The 18,533-nt window shown below is 39.0% G+C and overlaps 1 protein-coding gene across 11 annotated transcripts in view; it reads right to left on the bottom strand.

Annotated features, from left to right (window-relative positions):
• Positions 1-18,533, bottom strand: part of LOC126336285 (thiamine transporter 1-like) — a 552,608-nt gene that overhangs the window by 169,304 nt on the left and 364,771 nt on the right. For all 11 annotated transcript variants that reach the window (XM_049999811.1, XM_049999816.1, XM_049999808.1 and 8 more), the window contains one exon: positions 11,990-12,294. In XM_049999811.1, the coding sequence (XP_049855768.1) occupies positions 11,990-12,294 (305 nt within the window). The remainder of the gene's footprint in view (positions 1-11,989; positions 12,295-18,533) is intronic.

Raw genomic sequence — 18,533 nt, 5'->3', positions numbered from 1 at the left:
GTACCCCATTCAGATCTCCAGGTGGGAAATACTCAGGGGGACGTCGTCATCAGGAGAAACGAAATCAGCGTTCTATGGATCGAAGCATGGAATGTCACACCTCTTAATTGGGCAGGCAGGTTAGAAAATTTAAAAATGGAAATGGATAGGATAAAGTTAGATATAGTGGGAATTAGTGAGGTTTGGTGGCAGGAGGAACAAGGCTTCTGGTTGGGTGAATACAGGGTTTTAATACAAAATCAAATAACGATGATGCAGGAGTGAGTTTAATAATGAATAAAAATAAAAAAGAGGAATGTGGATAAGCTACTGTGAACAGCAGAGTGAATGCATTATTGTAGCTAAGACAGACACGAAGCCCACACCTACCACAGCAGTACAAATTTATAAGCCAACTAGCTTCACAGACGATGAAGAGATTGAAAAAATGTATGACGCAATAGAAGAAGTTATTCAGATGGTTAAGGGAGATGAAAATTTAGTAGTCAATGGAGATTGGAATGCGACTGTATGAAAAGGAAGGGAAGGAAAAGTAGTAAATGAATGTGTACTAGGGGTACGGATTGAAAGGGGAAGCTGCCTGGTACACTTTTGCACAAAGCATTACGTAATCATCACTGAAACATGGTTTAGTTTAGTTTAGTTTAGTTATATTACTTGTTCCATGGATCATGAACACAATTCTTTCGTAATGATGTGGAACGTGTCAAAGTACACAAGATTCATTTATCCCAAATATTCATTGTTAGTCTTATATACGGTACAATTGTTAATGCTTACTGTATTTCTTTGGCCTATGTCTAAAAATTCATCTATGGAGTAGAAGGAGTTGTCATTCAGGAATTCCCTTAACTTACTTTTGAATGCCGATTGGTTGTCTGTCAGACTTTTGATATTGTTTGGCAATTGACCAAAAATCTTTGTGGCAGTATAATTCACCCCCTTTTGTGCCAATGTCAAATTCAATGAACGGTAGTGAAGGTCACCCTGTCTCCTAGTATTGTAGCTGTGGACTGTGCTATTAATTCTGAAGTGATCTGGGTTACTAGCAACAAATTTCATTAGGCTGTATATATATATATTGTGAAGCTACTGGCAATATCCCTAATTCTTTAAATAATTGTCTACAAGATGATCTTGGATGAGCCCCAGACATTATTCTGATAACACGTTTTTGTGCAATAAATACCTTCTTTCTTAGTGATGAATTGCCCCAAAAGATGATTCCGTAAGAAAGCAACGAATGAAAATATGCATGGTAAGCTAACTTACTGATGTGCTTGTCTCCAAAATTTGCAATGACACTAATAGCATAGGTAGCTGAGCTCAATCGTTCCAGTAGATTGTCAATGTGTGTCTTCCAGTTTAAATTCTGATCAATACAGACACCCAAAAATTTTGAACAATCTGCTTTAGCTAAAGATTTTCCCCCACACTCTATATATATTTCCGGTGTTATGCCTTTCCCTGTACTGAACTGTATGTACAGTGTTTTTCCAAAGTTCAATGAAAGTCCATTTGCGGAAAACCACCTAATAACTCTTTGAAAAACATTATTTGCATTTTCCTCAGCTGATTCTTGCTTTTTAGGCTTGATTACAATACTTGTGTCATCTGCAAAGAGAACCAAGTTTGCATCTTCATGAATATAATTAGGCAAGTCAGTAACATATATTAACAACAATAAAGGCCCCAAGGCAGAACCCTGTGGTACCCCATTCTTGATACATCCCCAGTCTGAATAATCTGCTGCCCTTTGTGTACTATGTGGGTTTACTGTTTCAACCTTCTGCATTCTACCAGTTAAATATGAAGTGAACCATCTGTGTACTGAACCATTCATTCCATAGTACTTAAGCTTATCTAAGAGGATTTCATGATCCACACAATCAAAAACCTTAGAGAGATCACAGAAAATCCCAATTGGTGATGTTCTACTATCCAGAGCATTTAAAATTTGATCAGTGAAAGCGTGTATAGCACTATCTGTTGAAACACCTTTCTGAAAACCGAACTGACATTTTGTCAAAACGTTATTCCCCCTAATGAGTAAAGTTACTCTTGAGTACATTACTTTTTCAAACACTTTTGAGAAGGATGTCAGAAGTGAAATAGGACGATAATTGTTAACGTCTGTCTTGTCACCTTTTTTATACAAGGGTTTAACTATGGCATATTTCAATCTGTCAGGAAATATTCCCTGATTCAATGAGCAATTACATATGTGGCTAAGAACTCGACTTATCAGGTGTGGACAAGATTTTAGTATTCTATTGGAGATACCATCAGTTCCATGTGAGTTTTTATTCTTAAGTGAATTTATTATTTTCTTAATTTCAGACGGTGAGGTGGGTAGGATTTCAATTTCATTTGTTTGCACTGGGAATGCCTCTTTCATATAGAGTTCTGCCCTATCTGGTGAGCAGCTGGTGCCTATATTTTCCACTACATTTATAAAATGATTATTAAAAATATTTTCAACCTGTGATTTTTCATTTATAAGCTTTTCATTGTGCTTAACAGTAATACTGTTGTCCTGTGACCTTGGTTGCCCTGTTTCCCTTTTAACTATATTCCATATTGTTTTAACTTTGTCATCAGAGGTGCTAATCTCAGACTTGATACACATACTTCTGGATTTTTTAATAACTTTCCTTAATATATTACAATATTTCTTGTAATGGTTGAGCTTTTCTTCATCTCGACTTATTCTAGTGTCTTGGTATAGTTCCCATTTCCGGCTACAAGAAATTTTAATCCCTTTAGTCAGCCATGGTTTTTTATCAAGTTTATTTGAATTATGATTCATTAATTTCTTAGGAAAATGGTTTGCAAATATACCCACAAGTTTATCATGGAATAAGTTAAATTTAACATTTGCATCAGGTTCCCGATAAACATCCTCCCAGTCAACCCTTTTCAAGCTTTCCTTAAATTGTTGAATTGTTATATGGTTAATTGGGCGTATTATTTTGTTTATTTTTTTCACATTACTGTATGGAGCAAAGTCATGAATTGAAAGTAGCTGTGCATCATGATCAGAAAGCCCGTTCTTAATAGGATAGGTGCTTACTTCTTTTAATTTATCTTGGTCTATGAAAATGTTATCTATCAGGGTGCTACTGTCTTGTACATTACGAGTAGGAAAATCAATGACTGATGTCAGATTGTAAGAGCAAAGTAATAGTTCAAGGTCGTTCTTCTTGTTTGAGTGTTTAAGAAAATCTACGTTAAAATCTCCACAAATGATAATGTGTTTTCCCTTTTCTGACAGATAACGCAGCAAGAGATCTAGGTTTTTAAGAAACATTTGAAAATTTCCAAGTGGGGACCTATACACAGTCACAATTATGAATTTACCACTGTCCAATTTAAGCTCACAAGCGCATACTTCAATGTGCTGTTCTACACAGAATTTTGCGGTTTCTCTGTTTTTAAAACTATGTTCCCCCTTAACATAAATGGCAGCTCCTCCTTTCTCCATATTGTCTCTACAAAAATAAGTTGCTAGTTTATACCCATTAATGTTTACATTTTCCATTTGTGTAGTTATATGATGTTCAGACAGGCACAGTACATCAACTTCTGTTGTATTTTTAATATTCTCAAAACAAATTATTAGTTCGTCTATTTTGTTCCTTAATCCCCTGATATTTTGGTGAAATATATTAACACAACTGTTTCCTCTACCTTTATTCGAACCATTTATTTTTTTACCTTAAAGAGCAGCCTGTCTGGACATCTTGTTCAACCTAAAAAAGGTGCCCCTATGCCCTTTTGGGTCACAGGGGTTTTGCCTTGAGTGCTAGTGGCCCCCTTTAGATGACCTACAATTGAATCAGCTAATCTATCCTTCCCTAGACTATTTAGGTGCAGGCCATGTTGAGTGTATCCCCATCTCCCAATGCTACCAACAGGCACTGTATAAATGTGTGTTTTTGCACCGTCCAGCAGCTGCTCGCTCAACTCTCTGTTAACTCGCCACACAGAAGGGTTAACCGAGGGCTGACCGTAACACTGCAATACCTCAACAAAACCCACATTCGTACATCCTGTTGCAGCTCCTATTTTATCCAGGTCTCTCTTAATATCATAATTCCTATCCTTATCCAGGCTGTTTCCTGCCCCAACTATTACTATCACCTCATCATTCTTGTCAAAGTCCCTACAGAGTGGTCCTATGTCTTCTATCACCTGGCTAAGCCTAGCACTTGGCTTAAACAAACTCGTGACCTGGTAATCTGCTCCTAATTTCTCCTGCACTAGTTGGCCTACACCCCTCCCATGACTGCTACCTAGCAGCAAGACTTTTCTTTTCCTATTACTAGATTTTCCCGACCTAATGCTGTTACCAATTTTAACAGTCTGCTGCACCCTACTTTCAACTACTCCTGTTTTTGGCTCCTCCCTTCCCACTTCAGGTAACAAGGACAATTTATTCATAACTGGAACTTCGACAAAATCTACATGGATGGTCCCTTTTCGCGATTTCCTTGTTACAAATTCCCATTTCCCGCAGTCTTTTCCCCCCTTTAACTTAGCTAATTCAGTTTTTACCGAATCTAGTTCAGCCCGAAGGGCACACATCTTTTCCTCCTGTTGTACGAATCTTTTTTCTATACTACAGAACCTACAGTTCCATGGGAGAGCCAAAAGCATAATCTCGTCAAATTTCTCGCTACATGAGCCCCAATGAAAAACACCCCCCACATACCACACCCGATTCTATCTTCCTACGGCAGCTTCCACACTTAGTACTCATGGCAATGTACAGTAATAAAATTTAAACAATGATCTCTTAATACAACAAACTATATTCTTAAATCAGTAAGATAATGAACCTACAATGGATGTAATCTAACGAGCTATGTGAATTTAAACAATCGTTACCTGAAAGTAAACAAACGCCAAATGGAAAGTCTGTGAACAAATAAGTTTGAATAATTTACAATCTGACGATAAAAAGTCTTTAATTATTGACCAAAGAAGTATTTAAGATTATAGGCACGAAGTTAAGTAATAATAAAAGGTCTACACACGCACGAAATTTACGCCTACAAATGTAAACAAACACTGACGAAAACCGGCCGTTTAGTAAAACCTTCTTTACGAGTAAAATACGCTAATATTTGCGAAACCTTCAATACACAGTCTAACACAGATGTTAATTTAACTATCTAAACTATAATTTACACTAAGTTTAATACACTCCTGGAAATGGAAAAAGAACACATTGACACCGGTGTGTCAGACCCACCATACTTGCTCCGGACACTGTGAGAGGGCTGTACAAGCAATGATCACACGCACGGCACAGTGGACACACCAGGAAGCGCGGTGTTGGCCGTCGAATGGTGCTAGCTGCGCAGCATTTGTGCACCGCCGCCGTCAGTGTCAGCCAGTTTGTCGTGGCATACGGAGTTCCATCGCAGTCTTTAACACTGGTAGCATGCCGCGACAGTGTGGACGTGAACCGTACGTACAGTTGATGGACTTTGAGCGAGGGCGTATAGTGGGCATGTGGGAGGCCGGGTGGACGTACCGCCAAATTGCTCAACACATGGGGCGTGAGGTCTCCACAGTACATCAATGTTGTCGCCAGTGGTCGGCGGAAGGTGCACGTGCCCGTCGACTTGTGACCGGACCGCAGCGACGCACGGATGCACGCCAAGACCGTAGGATCCTACGCAGTGCCGTAGGGGACCCCACCGCCACTTCCCAGCAAATTAGGGACACTGTTGCTCCTGGGGTATCAGCGAGGACCATTCGCAACCGTCTCCATGAACCTGGGCTACGGTCCCGCACACCGTTAGGCCGTCTTCCGCTCATGCCTCAACATCGTGCAGCCCGCCTCCAGTGGTGTCGCGACAGGCGTGAATGGAGGGACGAATGGAGACGTGTCGTCTTCAGCGATGAGAGTCGCTTCTGCCTTGGTGCCAATGATGGTCGTATGCGTGTTTGGCGCCGTGCAGGTGAGCGCCACAATCAGGACTGCATACGACCGAGGCACACAGGGCTAACACCCGGCATCATGGTGTGGGGAGCGATCTCCTACACTGGCCGTACACCTCTGGTGATCGTCGAGGGGACACTGAATAGTGCACAGTACAAACCGTCATCGAACCCATCGTTCTACCATTCCTAGACCGGCAAGGGAACTTGCTGTTCCAACAGGACAATGCACGTCCGCATGTATCCCGTGCCACCCAACGTGCTCTAGAAGGTGTAAGTCAACTACCCTGGCCAGCAAGATCTCCGGATCTGTCCCCCATTGAGCATGTTTGGGACTGGATGAAGCGTCGTCTCACATGGTCTGCACATCCAGCACGAACGCTGGTCCAACTGAGGCGCCAGGTGGAAATGGCATGGCAAGCCGTTCCACAGGACTACATCCAGCATCTCTACGATGGTCTCCATGGGAGAATAGCAGCCTGCATTGCTGCGAAACGTGGATATACACTGTACTAGTGCTGACATTGTGCATGCTCTGTTGCCTGTGTCTATGTGCCTGTGGTTCTGTCAGTGTGATCATGTGAGGTATCTGACCCCAGGAATGTGTCAATAAAGTTTCCCCTTCCTGGGACAATGAATTCACGGTGTTCTTATTTCAATTTCCAGGAGTGTATTATTCTATTACTGAACACTTAACTTTTGCCAGAGCTTGGAAGCGCGCGCACCGCTTGCTGCAGGGCTGCCAAGTGTTTAAGAATCATGAAAGGAGATTGTATACATGGAAGATACCTGGAGGCACCAGAAGGTTTCAGTTTGGTTATATAATGGTCAGACAGATGCTCCAGACCCAACATTAAAGTTGTAAGACATTTCCAGAAGCAGATGTGGACTCTCACTATAACTTATTGGTTGTGAACAGTAGACTAGAACAGAAGAAACTGCAAAAAGGTAGAAATTTAAGGAGCTGGGACCTCGATAAACTGAAAGAACCAGAAGTTGAAGAGAGTTTCAGAGAGAGAATTAGTGAATGACTGACAAGAACAGGGAAAAGAAATACAGTAGAAGAAGAATGAGTGGCTTTGAAAGATTAAATAGTGAAGGCAGCAAAGGATCAAAAGATGAGGGCTAGTAGAAATCCTTGGATAATAGAAGAGATATTGAATTTAATAGACAAAAGGAAAAAATATAAAAGTGCAGCAAATGAAACAGGAAAAAAAAAATACAAACGTTACAAAAATGAAATCGACAGGAAGTGCAAAATGGCTAAGCAGGGATGGCTAGAGGACAAATGTAAGGATGTAGAATCATGTATCACTAGGGGTAAGATAGATACTGCCTACAGGAAAATTAAAGAGATCTTTGGAGAAAAGAGAACCACATGCATGAATATCAAGAGCTCAGATGGAAAACCCATCCTTAGTAAAGAAAGGAAAGCAGAAATGTGAAGGAATATATAGAGGGTCTATACAAAGGCAATGTACTTCAGAGCAATATTATGGAAATGGAAGAGGACATAAATGAAGATAACATGGGAGATATGGTACAGCATGAAGAGTTTGACAGAGAATTGCATTACCTAAATCAAAACAAGGTCCTGGAGGTAGAAAACATTCCATTAGAACTACTGATAGGACCCAGTCACAACAAAACTCTTCCATCTGGTGAGCAAGATGTATGACACAGGCAAAATACCCTCATACTTCAAGAAGAATAAAATAATACTAATCACAAGGAAAGCAGGTGTTGACAGGTGTGAAAATTATTGAACTATCAGTTTAATAAGTCATGGCTGCAAAATACTAACATGAACTCTTCACAGACAAATTGAAAAACTGGCAGGAGCTGACCCTCAGGAAAGATCAGTTTGGATTCCACAGAAATGTTGGAACCCGCGGGGCAATACTGACCCTAACACTTACATTACAAGGTAGGTTAAGGAAAGGTAAACCTATGTTTATAGCATTGGTAGACTTACAGAAAGCTTTCGCAATGCTGACTGGAATAGTATGTTTCAAATTCTGAAGGTGGGAGGTGTAAAATACAGAGAGCGAAATGCTATTTACAATTTCTACAGAAACCAGATGGCAGTTATAAGAGTAGGAATTAAAATCCACAGATGAGAAATAAAAACTTTGAGGTATGCCGACAACATTGTTGTTCTGTCAGAGACATCAATAACCTGGAAGAGCATTTGAATGGAATGGACAGTGTCCTGAAAGGAGAATATAATAAGTACATAAACAAAAGCAAAACAAGGATAATGGAATGTAGTCAAGTTAGATCAGGTGGTGCTGAGGGTACTAGATTAGGAAATAAGACACTTGAAGTAGTAAATGAGATTTTTGCTATTTGGGGAGCAAAATAACTGATGATGGTCAAAGTAGAGAGGATATAAAGTGTAGACTGGCTATGGAAAAGAAATGGTTTCTGAAGGAGAGGAATTTGTTAGCATGGAGTAGGGATTGAAGTGTCAGAAAGTCTTTTCAGAAGGTATTTGAATGGAGTGTAGCCATGTATGGAAGTGAAACATTCTAATATTGTGTCCTGCCCGCAATGTAATAATGTACTATTTTCCTTTCCTATCGAAATATCAAAAGTTAAAGATATAATTTAATCTTTGTGCCAGTTAACTGTGCTGCAAGTCAGTGAATATGTACACCTAGGATAATGAGAATGGCGTAGCATTATCATCTGTATTTTGCCCTATATAAGAATGCACGCTAGTCTTTTCTTCCTCTCTCTTTAGTCATGTGCCTTTCCGACAGCACCTTATGCTATCAGACTCCTATATTCTTCCATTTTGTTTCAAATGAACTGAAATTGTATTCCTGTTAGGAATTTGTTTAGTTGTGTTATTATTATCGGCAACTGCAATTACTGAAAGGCCTTTACTATGAATATTTTCCTTTCACTGCAGAATCAAACCGAGATTTCTGTAATTTCAACGTGTTTCACCAAAATGTGGCACAATTCTTTATTTTGTTCAGAACTGTGTGATTAGTGTTTGAGATGTCAGACGTCTGTATAAACAACTAACTTTGTGAAATAATAATTGCTTAATTTGGCATTTCCGCTTTCATTTCATAGTAATGGTTATCAATCCCCAATTTATACAATGTTACAGATTTTGCTTTACTACATTTTTTCTTATATTGTCAATGTGATACCCATGAAATTAATTTAGAACTGATCTGAATTTTCTTGGGAGGCGAGAAGACAATTTTCCATTCTGCTGAGATTTTAAGATTGCAAACGTTTTTCCAGCATGTTAAGAGTCTAATGATTTTCACTTCAAACAACGAAAAATGTAAAAAAGATTAAGAAAGTGATTTGTGTGTGTTAATGAGATATTTAAATTCATTTTACTATTCAATTATTAGCTTTCCTCCTGACTAATCAATTATTGATTACACATTCCAAAAAAATAACTAACTTATTAATTATATATGATTATTATTATTATTATTATTATTATTATTATTATTATTATTATTATTATTATTATAACATAGACAATAAACAGCTTAGACAAGAAGAGAATAGAAGCTTTCAAAATGTTGTGCTACAGAAGAATACTGAATATTAGATGGGTAGATCACATAACTAATAAGGAGGTACTGTATAGATTTGGGGAGAAGAAGAATTCGTGGCACAACTTGACTAGAAGGGATTGTTTGGTAGGACATACTGTGTGGCATCAACGGATCACCAATTTAGTACTGGAGGGAAGCGTGGAGAACAAAAATCGTAGAGGGAGGTCCAGAGATGAATACAGTGAACAGATTCAGAAGGGTGAAAGTTGCAGTAGTTATTCAGAGATGAAGAGGCGTTCACAGGATAGAGTAGCATGGAGAGTTGCATCAAACCAGTCTCTGGACTGAAGACCAGAACAATATTATGTTAAAGGTAAGATAAATATTACATTTAAAATTGTGTATATATCTTGAGGCAGCATAAATCATACTGAGCAAATATACAGATTATTCAACCAGCATTTGAGAATGAGAGCACTTAAAGACCTGCAACAAATTTCATGCATAATTTCAAACCTCTGCCAAACTTTTTCTTACTGACACCCTGCACAAAATGATGGAAGGAAAAAAGTTAATCACTTACATTTTCACCGTTCGTGCAGATAAACTTCAACATCAGGCATAATGTTTGAATTTATTATTTAACTACTATTCTATTACAAGTTCTCTTTATGACACATTTTGCTGATAGTATCTACATATACCACTGAATGTACCTGTAAAATTATATCATTGCATGACACACAGTTCAGGAGATACAATCTCATGAGCACTGAGATGAGGGAAAATCTACTGTTTGCTTCAGATGGAGCACAAATTACCCTAACTGTACTCTTCCAGTGTTCGATAGTGATAGCACTTAGTGCCCTCAAACAAACATTAAAAACAGTTTCAAATCTTTCCTCAGGTTTCTCTCCCTTATATGCTTATCATCAAATATTCAACACATTTACTCATTTGTAAAATGAAATTTGATGATGTTTTATACATGTGGGTTTGATTCTTTCTTGTTTATCCTAATTCATTTTGTTATTCTATCCCAGAATTTTCCATTGTTTAATTTACTCAATTAAATTTATATGGCATAAGCATGAGTAGCATTAACAAGTAGAGTGTCAGCTTATTGCTAAAACAATATAAAAATTAACCTTTTATAATTTACTGGTCTTTTGTTAGTATATACTTTGACTTTTTCCAAATTCCCAAAGGTTCTTTTTCTCGATGATGTCGATGGAACTAGTAGAATGAACGAAGAAATTAAAATTTGATTAATATAGAGCCTGCAAGACAGAATTCCTTTCATATTTCTCTAATAAATACATGAAATTGTCTTAGAGTCTGCTGACAACGTCCTCGTCTAGAAAATAAGCTGTATCACACATGCGGAAGACTGTGACATTCAATGACAATACCACTGCAGCAATGGAATTTTGAAATTCATTTTATCCTTGTCCATCACTTTACCCTAATATGCATTAAGAACATGAGTATCATTTACGTCTACAGCTATAGTCATACCCCACACGCCACCTTACAGTGTTTGGCAGAAAGCACTTCACAAACCAGTATCATATCAAATCCCCCTGTTCTGTTTGTAAAGTGTGTGAAGAATAAAGAGCTGTTGGTAAACCTTTATATGAGATCAAATTCCTCTTATTTTGAAACTGTGGTTCCTTTATAAGATACACATAGGAGGGAGTAATATCTTGCTTCACTCTTCATAGGAATTTTTAACCACTGCATAATCAATAATGTAATGAATATATAGATTGCTGATTACCCTAAAGGTGACACATTTAAGTAGCAGACAGGCACAACTAGAAGACACTTACACATTGGCCTTTGGCCATAGCCTTCAAAAGAAATGTGAACACACAAGCTTGCACACCTCATCCACACATGACTGCAATCTCGGACAGCTCAGATCATGCGCAATGACATTATTGTAGCAACTGCCATGGGCGATGGATGAGGAATTGCATGACACTCCTACACTAATTCATAACAAAACACACTGTTTGTCTTTGAATATTCCTACCCATTTAGGTTCTGACACTGAAAAGCAGTACAAAGGAATCAGTCAAATGAGGGTTTATAAGCTATTCCTTTCATGGATGAATTACTCTTCAGAGGCTTATTGCAATGACTTTACATATTCTCTCACTCACAATTCCCACAAAAATCAAACAATGAATGCAGTAGAATTGTTAAGCATCCTTCCTCAAACATTGTTTTCCTAACATTACCCAACAGGGTTTTGTGAAACAATGTTGCCATTTTCCCTCATATCGCTACTTAAGTTGAAATATTTGTCATACTTGATAAGCTTTTCTTGATCTCATATTTTATAGAATTTAAGACATAGCAGCTCACACTACACTAAGGCAGTCTATGAAAATATACATGACAGTAAAAAAACCTTTGCCATAGTTCAAAGGAACTGAAGATCGCTTAAAGTCTGGCAATGATACAAATTAAACCTGTTATGGTAAAAATATACTCACCTGCAGAAAGCCACATGTTGCAACACACCACCAAAGTGACCACTTCAAAACATAAATATTTGTGTAAGCAAGTTTAAAATCTTTCCAGAGATGTATGTATACTCGTAGCAGCATATCCACAAATCTTTCTTTTTTTATTTCGTGTACTGGTGCATCACCACTTACAGGAAGATCTGCTGTTGATATGGATTGACTCTCAACACTTTTCAAGTGCTGATTAAGATTGTTATTTGTCTCCGGATGAAAATATATGCTTCGTGGCACGGTTGGCAGACAAAATGCAATCACTGTTGCTATAACCATTGCTGAAAAACATATTTCACAAAAAATAAATACAAATGATTATGAAGCATGTTTGACAAAAAAGATTATTGTAACACTTCTGCAATGTCTCATAAATGTTTTGTAGAAACAGTATACATGTGATTTAGTAATGCAAAAACAATGGCTTGAAATGCTGCATATAGTTTGATTTCATTTTGTGTAATGTAGTATTAATTACTAATAGTAATAACTGATCAAGAGGCAAGATGATGCACCATATAAATATGTAGTGTGGAGTTGTTCTTGAGGCCTGTGGCTAATGGGTATTTAATTATTTTTATGATGGTTCACAAAACCAAACTTGATTCAGATTCACATTCTATTATGTGTGCTAGACTAAAATCAAGGCCAAAGCAATTCCAACCAGGTTCAGGCTCAGCTTCAGTGCGCCATCACTAATGACTGCCATGTGAGCCCCTCATTCTGCCTAACTAGCAGGAAAACAATTAAACCCCCACCAGCTAAAGAATAGCGAGCAGCAGCACATCAAGAAGTGGCCAAAAAACATCACTGTTTTGTATGATGAAGAGGGAAAATAAAACTTCCAGTTCAAAACAGACAAGATATTAAAAAGTTACACACAGTGTAAAAAACTGTAGCGTGTGAGCAAATGAGTAACCAGATGGAAAGAATAATATTTGAGAGAATGAAGAAACATCTATAAAGAGAGTACCAGCTGATCAACAGCAGGCAAACAAGGTAAGCAATAAAAGGCAGAGAAAATGGATATTAGTTTAAACTCAGAATGTCAGGAAGGACAACACACTTTTAAAGAAACAGGAGAAAAGTGAAATATTATCAAAGAATGACACAAAATTAAAAAGTTCTACCAAAGTTGAATGAGTGAAGGATTTGTGTGTTGTTTGGAATTAATTTCCAAATGTTGAGTTTACAGTCTCTCTCTCTCTCTCTCTCTCTCTCTCTCTCTCTCTCTCTCTCTCTCTCTCTCTCTCTGTGTGTGTGTGTGTGTGTGTGTGTGTGTGTGTGTGTGTGTGTGTGTGTGTCAGTGAGTGAGTGTGAGAGAGAGAGAGAGAGAGAGAGAGAGAGAGCAGCACTCAACAAAAAAGAACAAAAAAAGCACATGTGACATTATGTAGGACTGTGTAAAATTGGAAGCTTCAAAATGTTAGTAGTATATTAGTGATCCCTGCAGTGACTTTTGCATTATAAATATAGTTGATAAAACTAACTATACTATGAACAGAATACATGGTACTGAGATGAAAGATGAAAACTGCCTTAATTTTTGCAATTTACTATCAGAAAATCCCCATTCTGATGCTGACACATGAATTTTAAACCAAATACCAGAAAGCAAGTCCCAGCCAATGAGACACATACCCAACTCATAGAAACTGATGGTGATATGAAATCAAGAAGAGAGGAAATCAACTCTTTTGGATTCTACATTGGCTTGGATATTCTATTCAGAATATGTGTTAAGGGGTTTGTCCATTGATGATGCTTAGCAACACTCACCTTAAATACAGATTCCTCAAGACATGAACAACACTTTCAGTGACTGGTCTAACATCCTAGTGAGAAAGGAACGGAATGAAGTTGCCAACAAACTGGTTTTGCACTTTGACAAAACTGTTTTCAAGGATTCTGTAGTCCTTAATTAAACAATGCAAGTCTCAAATAAACAATATTGACCCTCGATTACTTTTCTAGACTTTGTAGTTCATTAATGACACCTGCGAATCACGCATTCAAACAAAAGGTGTAATCAAAAGGAAACATATTCCATTTTTAATAATGGAATATCCAGGATGGAATATTACAATATTATGAACAGGACAGTTACTACTCTCATACACACATGTACACACTTGTACAGAAAATTGGAATAGAGATTAAGATAAAAATCATATCCACCCTTTTTATTGCTCATGAAAACCACACATTGCATATTGTTAACACCATGCAGTGAGACCTTCCTTCAGATATGGTGGTCCACATTGTTGTACACTACAGTCTCTCTAATACCCAGCAGCATGTCCTCTTGCATTGATGCATGCCTGTATTTGTCATGGCACATTATTCACAAGTTCATCAAGGTACTGTTGGTCCAGACTGACCCACTACTCAATGGCGATTTGGTGTACATCCCTCAGAGAAGTTGATGGGTCACACTGTCCATAAACAGCCCTTCTCAATCTATCTGGCGAACATGCTGGCCACTCGAGTTGAGCGCTATAGTTGTCCTGAAGGGAGTAACTCATAAGATGTGCATGATGGGGGTGCAAATTGTCATCCATGAAGATCAATGCCTTGCCAATATGCTGCTGATGTAGTTGCACTATCAGTCTGAGGATGGTATTCACGTACTGTACAGCCGTTACCGGCGCCTCCTGTGACCACCAGTGGAGTACGTCGGCCCACCAGCAGGGAACCTCTGCCTTGTTGCACTTGCTGGACAGTGTTAAGGGGTCCAGCCTGACCGGGTTGCCTCCAAACATCTCTGCAATGATTGGTTGAAGGCATATGCGGCACTCAGTGGTGAAGAGAATGTGATGCCAATCCTGAGCGATCCATTCAGCATGTTGTTGGGCCCATCTGCACCAAGCTGCATGGTGTCGTGGTTGCAAAGATGGACCTTGCCATTGATGTTGGGAGTGAAGTTGCGCATCATGCAACCTATTGTGCGCAGTTTGCGTCATAACACTATGTCCTGTGGCTGCACAAAAAGCATTATCCAACATGGTGCTGTTGCTGTCAGGGTTCCTCTGAGCCATAATCCGTAGTTAGTGGTCATCCACTGCAGTAGTAGCCCTTGGGCAGCCTGAGCGAGGCATGTCATTGGCAATTCCTCTCTCTCTCTCTCTCTCTCTCTCTCTCTCTCTCTCTCTCTCTCCCTCTCTCTCTCTCTCTCTCCTCCATGTCCAAACACTGCCTTGGTTCATTTCAAGATGCTGGGACACTTCCCTTGTTGAGAGCCCTTCCTAGCACAAAGTAACAATGCTGATGCCATCGAACCGCAGTACTGACCATATAGGCATGGCTGAACTAAAGACAACATGAGCCGTGTACCTCCTTCCTGGTGGAATGACTGGAACCGATGGGCCGTCAGACACCCTCCGTCTAATAGGCACTGCTCATGTATGGTTGTTTACATCTTTGGGCAGGTTTAGTGGCATCTCTGAACAGCCAAAGGGACTGTCTCTGTGTTGCAATATCCACAGTCAATATCTATCTTCAAGAGTTCTGGGAATTGGGGTGATGCAAAGCTTTTTTGATGTGTGTATGATGGAGATGCTGAGTTGCGGAGAGGTAGAACAAAAATATTGACAGGAAATGAGCTTTTGGTCAACAAAGCCTCCAATGTAGACAGAAAATGCATGCACGCACTCACTCACGCAAACGCAATTCACACACATATGAACACAGTCTCAGGCTGCTAAGGTCTCAGCAGCCTCTAAGACTATGTGTGAGTTGCATTTCGATGAGTGTATGTGTGCATGTTCTATTTCCATTGCCTGACAGTCTTTTGGTTGTGCCTAACTGCAACTCAACTTCTATGCTGTATGGTGAATAGCGACTATTCTTTTCATAATATTGTTAAGTTCCATTTTTAATTTGAAATGATTGTGTATTGATTCACCAAAGGAATTTAAAAATTTTACCATACTATCAAAGGTAGGAAAGTAGGAAGGAAACAGACTGATATGATCTCTTTACTGATAACAAAGATAGGCATCACAGTGTAGGTAGATATAAATATTTCCATAAAAATACAATAACACTGAAAAAGAATACCTTCTTGGCAATCAACAAACATGAATAAGAAAATAACACTTAGCTTTCACCACCAACTGCTCCTTTGTTAACATGAGCTATGTAGATAGTAGATATGGAAAGGAGGAATATATCTATGGAAATAGTAGGACTGGAAATTAATTCAGAATCTAGGATGAGAAGGGTTCCATGGTGCATATGATAGGAATGTGAAATAATAATAGTACATAGCAACCAATACTTAGACCTAGGTTACAAATGGGGTGGAGAAAGGGGAAGGGGCTCTGCAGGCCTACTGGCTCAGTACTTATATGTCACATCCTTTGATTTATGAAGTTGAAGTCAAAGATAATTGTTCATTACTGCATTTGCATCTGAGTGACTATAGAATTTGTTAATTAAAATTCATTTATTTGATTTTATTCTCCATGGGCCTTAGAAGCCCCTCCCCATCCCCACGCCATGAGTAATACCAAGGAATGATTTCAAGTGGTTGAGACTCTGATTTTAAATATTTAAAATGATACGAACTTTTGTATTGTTGTCTTCAAACATGTTTTTATTGTTTCACCCTTGGGTTACCTTTGTAATCCGTTGAAGAATCAAGGAATATTTTCTGAAAAACTGAAGTATGGAGTAGTAATGCCAGTATTCAAAACGGAAATAAGAAATTTCATTCTAGTTGTAGACCAATCTCACTCCTTTCAGTGTACTCAAATCTTTTTGAGAAAGTAACTTATGACAGAGTACTGAATCCTGATTTTGAAAACAAGCTTTTAAAAGCAGGCCAGTTTGGTTTATGTAAAGGATTCTTTACTGAGAATGCAATATATGATCTCCAAAAATCAATTGTAATGGAACAAAATAATGAAAATTACCCTGTTGGCCTTTTCTGTGATTTTATTACAGCCTTTGACTGTGTAGATCATACAATTCTACCAGGTAAGAAATGGAATGGATGAGTCATAACTTCTTCTTCTGTTTCTTCTCCTCCTCTTCCTCCTCCTATCTATCTATCTATCTATCTATCTATCTAATGATGATGTAAATAAAATAGAAAGAAATTTCCACATGGGAAAAATATATTAAAAACAAAGATTCCAAGACTTACCAAGCGGGAAAGCGCCAGTAGATAGGCACAATGAATAAAACACACAAACACACACACAGAATTTCGAGCTTTCGCAACCGGCGACTGCTTCGTCAGGAAAGAGGGAAGGAAAAGGCAAGATGAAAGGATGTGGGTTTTAAGGGAGAGGGTAAGGAGTCATTCCAATCCCGGGAGCGGAAAGACTTACCTTAGGGGGAAGAAAGGATAGGTATATACTCGTGCACACACACACACACACACACACACACACACACACACACACACATCCATCCATACATACACAGACACAAGCAGACATATTTAAAGGCAAAGAGTAAGGACAGAGATGTAAGTCGAGGCGGAAGTGTGGAGGCAAAGATGTTGTTGAAAGATAGGTGAGGTATGAGTGGCGGCAACTTGAAATTAGCGGAGACTGAGGCCTGGTGGATAACGAGAAGAGAGGATACACTGAAGGGCAAGTTCCCATCTCCGGAGTTCGGATAGGTTGGTGTTGGTGGGAAGTATCCAGATAACTCGGACGGTGTAACACTGTGGCAAGATGTGCTGGTCGTGCACCAAGGCATCTGGATACTTCCCACCAACACCAACCTATGCGAACTCCGGAGATGGGAACTTGCCCTTCAATATATCCTCTCTTCTTGTTATCCACCAGGCCTCAATCTCCGCTAATTTCAAGTTGCCGCCACTCATACCTCACCTGTCTTTCAACAACATCTTTGCCTCCACACTTCCGCCTTGACTTACATCTCTGCCCTTACTCTTTGCCTTTAAATATGTCTGCTTGTGTCTGTGTATGTATGGGTGGATGTGTGTGTGTGTGTGGGGGGGGGGGGGGGGGGGGGGGGAGGGGGGTGGCGCGAGTATATACCTATCCTTTTTTCCCCCTAAGGTAAGTCTTTCCTCTCCCGGGATTGGAATGACTCCTTAGCCTCTCCCTTAAAACCCACATCCTTTCATCTTTCCTTTTCCTTCCCTCTTTCCTGACGAAGCAGCTGCCGGTTGCAAAAGCTCGAAATTATGTGTGTGTGTTTTATTCATTGTGCCTATCTACCGGCGCTTTCCCACTTGTTAAGTCTTGGAATCTTTGTTTTTAATATATCTATCTATCTCTTTTTGAATGATCAGTCAGTCTTCAGCCGTAATTTGCAATGTTTTTCTGTCACACCATATCTCAATTGCTTTGATTCTCTTCTGTTACAGTTTTCCAACAAATTCCACTCCTCTCTTTATCTCACAGTATCTCTTGCACCCAGTGTCCTCAATTTTTTTTATGTTTTCCAACCTCTTTCTTCCTCTACAGTTTTAACCCTCTACAGCTCCCTCTAGTACCATAGATAATATTCCCTGATGTCAGAATGAGAATTTATTGTC

This window comes from Schistocerca gregaria, chromosome 2 (genome assembly GCF_023897955.1).
Source record: "Schistocerca gregaria isolate iqSchGreg1 chromosome 2, iqSchGreg1.2, whole genome shotgun sequence".
In the NCBI taxonomy this organism is placed as follows: Eukaryota; Metazoa; Arthropoda; class Insecta; order Orthoptera; family Acrididae; genus Schistocerca; species Schistocerca gregaria.
Note: the sequence above shows the minus strand (reverse complement) of the source record. Positions and strands in the feature narration are given on the sequence as shown.